General features: G+C 33.1%; 1 protein-coding gene across 1 annotated transcript; it reads right to left on the reverse strand.

Annotated features, from left to right (window-relative positions):
* Positions 1-4,857: 4,857 nt before the first annotated feature.
* On the reverse strand, positions 4,858-7,910 carry LOC120941303 (putative nuclease HARBI1). The gene is made up of 3 exons (XM_040354621.1): positions 7,815-7,910; positions 7,452-7,676; positions 4,858-5,622 (listed from the first exon to the last, which is right to left on the reverse strand). Exons 1-3 carry the CDS (start codon positions 7,908-7,910, stop codon positions 4,858-4,860), a joined length of 1,086 nt encoding a protein of 361 aa, XP_040210555.1.
* Positions 7,911-9,726: the final 1,816 nt, after the last annotated feature.

Below are 9,726 nucleotides of genomic sequence, written 5' to 3' on the forward strand. Positions count from 1 at the left end.
AAGTTGAAAGGAGGATCTTCAGGAAATTTGGGATCCGAAGGTCTCGGGAGCAGCTGAGAAAGCGCTGGTCGGACCTTAAGTTGAGGGAACAAGAGACCCTTCAGAAAATCCGGAGAGAACTTAGAAAAAGTAAGTAATTTTTCGGGGTAATCCTGTCTTGTGTTTGTAATTCTCGCCATGTGATTTTTATTGAAGGTTGTACTGTATTATGTATTTCATGTTAGTGGGCCCAAATATTTGTCGTGAAAGTCGTCGTTAATTCACAGAACGACGACTCGTACGACCAAAGATTGTGCCCATCAACATTTTATTTCTTTTTCCAGATATTTTTATAAATTTTTTAGTTTTTAGTCCTTAGATATATATATATATATATATATATATATATATATATATATATATATATATATATATAGAGATAGATAGATAGATAGATAGATAGATAGATAGATAGATAGATAGATAGATAGATAGATAGATACAGAGAGAGAGATTAAAGGGCTCATGAGGTCTCCATGTGGCAAACCCCCATTTTATTTTTAATAAAAAAACAATTACAAAATTCAAATTAAAGGGCCCAGAGGTCCCCAGGGCCCTGAATGGCAAACCAAGCCCCCCCTTTTTCATGTTTAAATAAATGTTTAGTTATTTATTTCTGAAAACTACTTTTTTAAGTTTTTAATTTTTTATTTTGATTCTTAATTTGTAAAGGGCCCCCCTCCGCTTTGTAATTTTGATTTCAGACGGCAGCCCCCCCCTTTTTTCTGATCCAGGTGCCTACCAATGCCGCCAATCCCGTAACGTGCTGCAGAGACAGTTTCAATGCGGGGCCAGGGGGGCAGCTTAAGGGGGTCCCGTCAGGTAGGCTGTACAGGGCCACATGATTTTGCTCAGCGGCCCTGGTGAGATCCAATGAGGATTTAATTTAGATGTGTTTTTAGTAATCCAAATTAAGTGAATATACAGGAAAAGGATAGTGTGCTCATCAGTTGGGGACACATGCGGTCAGTAGCACAATTGTTGGACATCCAAAAGAAATTTTTTAGTGGCGAACACAAAGGTGAGGTCATCCAGTGGATACTTGTTTGGCTTCCATGTTTAAAAAGACAAAAAAAGGTACACAGATTTTGCTTAATCTTTGGCAATGCCTACAATCCTGTGTCCTGCTTAGAGGGTTGTTAAAAACCAACAATAGTCCCATAATTTATTGTAACAATTATTCATATTCCTCTTTCAGGACTTCAATATTTTTCTATAATGTTTGAAACACCTTTTCTTCATTCTTGTAGGGCGACAGGAAGCAGCAAGCCAGGAGGCAAATGAAGGACAACCCCCGCGGGATCAGGATGAGGCTGCAACCACATCTGGTAAAGTATCATCTAAATTTGGTTAGCTAGATGTAGGCCTGCGTAATTGTACTAAATGGTTTTGTCCCCCATTTCACGGGCAGGTGGTGGCTTGGACAGGCAGACGACACAGATGGTTATCAGTGAAATATGGGCATGCAGAGAGGAAGTTGAGGAGATCCATCTTGCCAACCGGGAAATAAAAAATCGGACCAGGAGGGTTGAAAATAAACTTAAAAATTTGTTGGACATTTTGGGGAGAGTGTAAATGATTTTTGGAGTTAGGATGGTCAAAAAAAAGTACAAAGTGATTTGTTTATTTTTGATAATCCCAAAAGAAAAAAAAATATATATATAAAGTGATTGTTGTGAATCAAAAAAACCAAAAAAAATATATAAAAGAGATTTTTATCTTGTTGTAAATCAAAAAAAAAAAAAAAAAAATATAAAGTGATTGTTGTGAATCAAAAAAACCAAAAAAAATATATAAAGAGATTTTTATCTTGTTGTGAATCAAAAAAAAAATAGAAAGTGATTGTTGTGAATCAAAAAAACCAAAAAAAAATATATAAAGAGATTTTTATCTTGTTATGAATCAAAAAAAACCAAAAAAATATATAAAGAGATTTTTATCTTGTTGTGAATCAAAAAAAACCAAAAAAATATATAAAGAGATTTTTATCTTGTTGTGAATCAAAAAAAAAAAAAAAAATATATAAAGTGATTGTTGTGAATCAAAAAAACCAAAAAAAATATATAAAGAGATTTTTATCTTGTTGTGAATCAAAAAAAAAAAAAAAAAAAAATATAAAGTGATTGTTGTGAATCAAAAAAACAAAAAAAAATATATAAAGAGATTTTTATCTTGTTGTGAATCAAAAAAAAAAAATAAAAAAATAGAAAGTGATTGTTGTGAATCAAAAAAACCAAAAAAAATATATAAAGAGATTTTTATCTTGTTATGAATCAAAAAAAAACCAAAAAAATATATAAAGAGATTTTTATCTTGTTGTGAATCAAAAAAAACCAAAAAAATATATAAAGAGATTTTTATCTTGTTGTGAATCAAAAAAAAAAAAAAAAATATATAAAGTGATTGTTGTGAATCAAAAAAACCAAAAAAAATATATAAAGAGATTTTTATCTTGTTGTGAATCAAAAAAAAAAAAAAAAAAATATATAAAGTGATTGTTGTGAATCAAAAAAACCAAAAAAAATATATAAAGAGATTTTTATCTTGTTGTGAATCAAAAAAAAAAAAAAAAAAAATAGAAAGTGATTGTTGTGAATCAAAAAAACCAAAAAAAATATATAAAGAGATTTTTATCTTGTTGTGAATAAAAAAAAAAACCAAAAAAATATATAAAGAGATTTTTATCTTGTTGTGAATCAAAAAAAAAAAAAAAAAAATAGAAAGTGATTGTTGTGAATCAAAAAAACCAAAAAAAATATATAAAGAGATTTTTATCTTGTTATGAATAAAAAAAAAACAAAAATATATATAAAGAGATTTTTATCTTGTTGTGAATAAAAAAAAAACAAAAAAATATATAAAGAGATTTTTATCTTGTTGTGAATCAAAAAAAAAAAAAAAAAATATATAAAGTGATTGTTGTGAATCAAAAAAACCAAAAAAAATATATAAAGAGATTTTTATCTTGTTGTGAATCAAAAAAAAAAAAAATATATATAAAGAGATTTTTATCTTGTTGTGAATCAAAAAAAAAAAAAAAAAGATATAAAGTGATTGTTGTGAATCAAAAAAACCAAAAAAAATATATAAAGAGATTTTTATCTTGTTGTGAATCAAAAAAAAAAAAAATATAAAGTGATTGTTGTGAATCAAAAAAACCAAAAAAAATATATAAAGAGATTTTTATCTTGTGAATCAAAAAAAAAAAAAAAAAAATAGAAAGTGATTGTTGTGAATCAAAAAAACCAAAAAAAATATATAAAGAGATTTTTATCTTGTTGTGAATCAAAAAAAAAACCAAAAAAATATATAAAGAGATTTTTATCTTGTTGTGAATCAAAAAAAAAAAAAAAAAAAAAATAGAAAGTGATTGTTGTGAATCAAAAAAACCAAAAAAAATATATAAAGAGATTTTTATCTTGTTATGAATCAAAAAAAACCAAAAATATATATAAAGAGATTTTTATCTTGTTGTGAATCAAAAAAAAAAAATATATATAAAGAGATTTTTATCTTGTTGTGAATCAAAAAAAAAAAAAAAAAAAAAATAGAAAGTGATTGTTGTGAATCAAAAAAACCAAAAAAAATATATAAAGAGATTTTTATCTTGTTATGAATCAAAAAAAAACAAAAATATATATAAAGAGATTTTTATCTTGTTGTGAATCAAAAAAAACCCAAAAAATATATAAAGAGATTTTTATCTTGTTGTGAATCAAAAAAAAAAAAAAAAAAAATATAAAGTGATTGTTGTGAATCAAAAAAACCCAAAAAAATATATAAAGAGATTTTTATCTTGTTGTGAATCAAAAAAAACCAAAAAAATATATAAAGAGATTTTTATCTTGTTGTGAATCAAAAAAAAAAAAAAAAAATATATAAAGTGATTGTTGTGAATCAAAAAAACCAAAAAAAATATATAAAGAGATTTTTATCTTGTTGTGAATCAAAAAAAAAAAAAAAATATATAAAGTGATTGTTGTGAATCAAAAAAACCCAAAAAAATATATAAAGAGATTTTTATCTTGTTGTGAATCAAAAAAAAAAAAAAAAATAGAAAGTGATTGTTGTGAATCAAAAAAACCAAAAAAAATATATAAAGAGATTTTTATCTTGTTGTGAATCAAAAAAAAACCAAAAAAATATATAAAGAGATTTTTATCTTGTTGTGAATCAAAAAAAAAAAAAAAAAAAAAAGAAAGTGATTGTTGTGAATCAAAAAAACCCAAAAAAATATATAAAGAGATTTTTATCTTGTTATGAATCAAAAAAAACCAAAAATATATATAAAGAGATTTTTATCTTGTTGTGAATCAAAAAAACCCAAAAAAATATATAAAGAGATTTTTATCTTGTTGTGAATCAAAAAAAAAAATATATATAAAGTGATTGTTGTGAATCAAAAAAACCAAAAAAAATATATAAAGAGATTTTTATCTTGTTGTGAATCAAAAAAAAAAAAAAAAATATATAAAGTGATTGTTGTGAATCAAAAAAAACCAAAAAAAATATATAAAGAGATTTTGATATCTTCAAAAATTTGTTTAAAAAATGTACAAATCACAAATTGGTAAGAAGATTGTTAAAATAAATAAAATAATCGTAAAAAATAAAGTGTGTGGTGTTTTGATTAAAGAACCTGTAACTTTACATGTGTTTACTTTGTGTGTTACCTGGGAAATGGTTGTGAGTTGGCAAGGAAAATACACTTGACACTACATGTAGTACATTATGTAAAATGATGAGGCAACTTCAAAAAACACAAGCGACCAAATTTAAATTTTTGGGTACACTGATTTATAATGTGATAAAACAAAGCTAAGCCAAATTGGCTTGTGAGGGAATGGCCCCCCTACCCATAAAATACTCCATATATTGGTCACGGACTGCACGGCCACTTTGGGGGGGCAAGCCAGTACGGGCAGGTTCCAGGCCCAGCAAGATTTGCTCGGGATTGTTAAGTCCAGCCTCAGGCCCAACCATGGCCATATAGTTTGTGGAATTTCGTCTCAAAAAATTATGTAAAATGCAGCATGCAAATACGATATAGTTCCATTTGTACTCCGCCATATGGATCGAGGTTAGGAACAGGCGGAACCGGCTGGCCATTATCCCGAAGGCATTCTCCACCACCCTCCGGGCTCTGGCCAGCCGGTAATTAAAAACACTCCTCTCTGGGGTGAGGGTGCGCTGGGGGAATGGCCTCATTAGATGGGGTCCCAGGCCAAAAGCTTCATCAGCCAAGAAGACGAAGGGGAGTCCTTCCACGTTGTCCGCATCCGGTGGCAATGCAAGATCTTCGTCTTGGAGTCGTTCCCCGAACTCAGTCTGCCTGAAAGCTCCCCCATCCGACATCCGGCCGTTCTTGCCCACATCAACGTACAGAAATTCGTACTGTGCCGACACCACCGCCATCAGCACAATACTGTTGAACCCCTTATAATTGTAGAACTCAGAACCAGAACGGGGTGGAGGCACGATGCGGACGTGCTTTCCGTCGATGGCTCCCCCGCAGTTGGGGAAGTTCCAACGCGTCTCAAACTCCGCTGCCACAGTCTGCCATTCCTGTGGCGTGGACGGAAGCTGTGTAATAGAAAAATAAAATATTTTAAAAATATTTGGAACATAACATTGCAAGCACGTTAGACAAAGACATCATAATTATTCTAACTTTTAAATTAAAAGAGCTTTTTACAACTAAAATATAATGCACAATTAGCACTTACATCACCCCCTCTGATGGATCAATGATCAAATTTGGGAGATAAAAAAAAAAAAAAAAAAAAAAAAAACAATTATTCCTAAACTCCCAAACTCATCTAGCCCTCTCCAAAATGACTATTAAAGTCTAGGTTCACCAATATTTGTTCAACTTTTTCTGGGTGAACCTACACTTTAATACACATTTTGGAGAGGGCTAGATGAGTTTGGGAGTTCCTTTTTTTTTTCCCCCATGAAACTCCCAAACTCATCTAGCCCTCTCCAAAATGACTATTAAAGTCTAGGTTCACCAATATTTGTTCAACTTTTTCTGGGTGAACCTACACTTTAATACACATTTTGGAGAGGGCTAGATGAGTTTGGGAGTTCCTTTTTTTTTTCCCCCATGAAACTCCCAAACTCATCTAGCCCTCTCCAAAATGACTATTAAAGTCTAGGTTCACCAATATTTGTTCAACTTTTTCTGGGTGAACCTACACTTTAATACACATTTTGGAGAGGGCTAGATGAGTTTGGGAGTTCCTTTTTTTTTTTCCCCCATGAAACTCCCAAACTCATCTAGCCCTCTCCAAAATGACTAGTAAAGTCTAGGTTCACCAATATTTGTTCAACTTTTTCTGGGTGAACCTACACTTTAATACACATTTTGGAGAGGGTTAGATGAGTTTGGGAGTTCCTTTTTTTTTTTCCACCATGAAACTCCCAAACTCATCTAGCCCTCTCCAAAATGACTATTAAAGTCTAGGTTCACCAATATTTGTTCAACTTTTTCTGGGTGAACCTACACTTTAATACACATTTTGGAGAGGGCTAGATGAGTTTGGGAGTTCCTTTTTTTTTTTCCCCCATGAAACTCCCAAACTCATCTAGCCCTCTCCAAAATGACTAGTAAAGTCTAGGTTCACCAATATTTGTTCAACTTTTTCTGGGTGAACCTACACTTTAATACACATTTTGGAGAGGGCTAGATGAGTTTGGGAGTTCCTTTTTTTTTTCCACCATGAAACTCCCAAACTCATCTAGCCCTCTCCAAAATGACTATTAAAGTCTAGGTTCACCAATATTTGTTCAACTTTTTCTGGGTGAACCTACACTTTAATACACATTTTGGAGAGGGCTAGATGAGTTTGGGAGTTCCTTTTTTTTTTCCACCATGAAACTCCCAAACTCATCTAGCCCTCTCCTAAATGACTATTAAAGTCTAGGTTCACCAATATTTGTTCAACTTTTTCTGGGTGAACCTACACTTTAATACACATTTTGGAGAGGGCTAGATGAGTTTGGGAGTTCCTTTTTTTTTTTCCACCATGAAACTCCCAAACTCATCTAGCCCTCTCCAAAATGACTATTAAAGTCTAGGTTCACCAATATTTGTTCAACTTTTTCTGGGTGAACCTACACTTTAATACACATTTTGGAGGTGGGGGGGGAACATTACAATAACACAATACATTGTAAAGTGACTAGGCTAGGTGTGTTAGGGCCCAGGATAGCATGCTGGGGAGGTAAGTGAAGGGAAATAGGCATGTGGGCCTTAAAAAGGGACATCAATAAGAGCTTAGAGCATGCATGGGGGCAAAGGGGACATTCACAGTACATTACAAGCATGGTAAGTAGGGAGGAAGGGAATAATTACAATACATTAGCATACATTAAAAACATTACATGTGATCTTAAAGGAGAAAACTTACCCTCATATAGTCATCCTGCAGAACCTGGATGATGGCAGAACAGGTATCTGGGATTATGAGGCCCAGAGCCTGGGGGGAGATGCCCGTCGAGAACTTTAAGTCCTGCAAGCTTCTCCCAGTTGCCAGATACCGTAAGGTGGCAACTAGCCTCTGTTCAGCGCTGATGGCTTCCCGCATAACAGTGTCCTGCCTGGTAATATAAGGCGACACCAAAGCCAACAGCTGCTGAAAGACAGGATCAGACATCCTCAGAAAATTCCTGTAATCTACAGGATTATTTTCCTGGATCTCCCGCAGCAGAGGCATATGACAGAATTGGTTCCTACGGAGCAACCAATTCTTGGTCCATGAACTCCTCCTCACCCTGTTCATGGCTGGGTCTAGGTCTAAAGCAACAAGACCTGAACCATACATTTGCATAGCACGAAGTCGCCTACGACGATCAGGTGCCTGCAACATGGCTAGAAATGACCGTGTAATCAGACCGCACAATCAGACCGCACTGAAGAACAGCAAGTGCTAGGAAGAACGCACTGAAAATCTTAAACGAGCGCACAGAACCGCAATGTAAAACAATACGACCTGACCGCACGTCCCGATAAACAAGCTACGATCCCACAAGCACAAACTGAATGGCAGAAAACGATATGAAAGCACGACGAATGAAAAACGCGAATCGTCACTCACCAAACTTTTACTAACACGCGGAAACACGATATCAGCAAAAGCAGCCCCAAGGGTGGCGCCAAAGAATTCAAACCTCCCATTTATAGTGCCGTCGTACGTGGTGAGCGTCACCACGCTGGAGAACGAGTAAATTGTTGTCTATTACGTGTGTACGCACAGCAAGCCCGTCGAGCCTCGGAACAAGTCCAACAAGGAACTCGACGAGGAACTCGATGTGTTTCGCCCGTCGAGTTTCTCGGTCGTGTGTACGAGGCCTCACTTGTAGGCTCCATGAAAAGCAGATGTGACAGATTGACTACACAGGAAACTGGGCAACAGGGACTGAGAATTATCATCCTATAACAGGAAGTGCCCGAACAAAGACCTTCATAGTAGAATCACCATTTTTTTAATTACAGCAGCAGATTAGAAATTATTTTAAAAGACTGTTGATTTTACAATTAAAGCTTATAAGATGTTTTTGTTTTTGAGTCTACATATAGTTAAGGATCAAAGGTATGAAAATCTGCTAAATACAATAAATTCATACCGGAGACTTTGAATTGACCGCGTAACACTAACAGCGGGCCTCACAATCAATATAGTTGGAACAAAAAGCTGTATTATTGTGTTAGCCCCTTTGCATCGCCTTAATGAGTTCAACTAAAAATTATATGTTTTTCTTTAGATAATTGTTTGAATTTAATTGAAATTTATTATTATTATTATTATTATTATTATTTATTTATTTTTGTTACCAGTTGTGAGTCTTGAGTGCAAATAAAAACCCAACATTGTGTCATTCAGTAACTTTTTTAATTCCTATATTCTTCCAATTCTTTTAAATTTTCAAGGAGTTTTTCAGTTATTTTTGAGAAGACAGCACTACATCTGACCATCCTTAAGCTGTTTGTTTTGATTTCCATAACTACAGTTAGCTAAGTTTTAACAGCTTTATTTGTTTATCCTGCGTACAATTTACGGTTTAAAACAAAGTTTATTTTCTTCAGAATTTTCGCCAGACTTTACTCTGCCGTTGCAGATGCCAAAACACATCTGAGTTACTTTGATTTATCTCATCCAGTTGCTGCTGGCTTTTTATTCTAACATATAGCTTATTTCTGGATAATTTATTTTAAAGACTAAGCATTCCTCCACCCATGTGATGCAACATTCATTCTAGTGGCTATTTCAAAATCTTTTTTTTTTTAACTTTGCATTTTTTATTAGGTATTTTTATTCAAAAACCTTTTACTGATGTATATACACTAAATGTCAGTTATTTGTCTGTGTCTACACACTATGGTATATATACTGGAATTTTTAATTTTTTTTATACTAATAATGGCGTCGATCAGCAACTTATAGCAGGACTGCGATAGTATGGCAGACAATCTGACACTAACTGACACTTTTGAAACTTTGTGGGAAGCAGTGACACTAATACAGTGATTAGTTCTAAAAATATACAGTCACTTCACTAATGGCACTGGTTGGTAGGGGGTTAAACATCTAGGGCGATCAAAGGGTTAAATATGTGCCTAACCAGTGTTTTTGCATTGCTCTGTGGTGCTTATACTAAAGCATGTGCTGGATTATATTCCCTGGA

Source organism: Rana temporaria, chromosome 5 (genome assembly GCF_905171775.1).
Source record: "Rana temporaria chromosome 5, aRanTem1.1, whole genome shotgun sequence".
NCBI classification, from domain to species: Eukaryota; Metazoa; Chordata; class Amphibia; order Anura; family Ranidae; genus Rana; species Rana temporaria.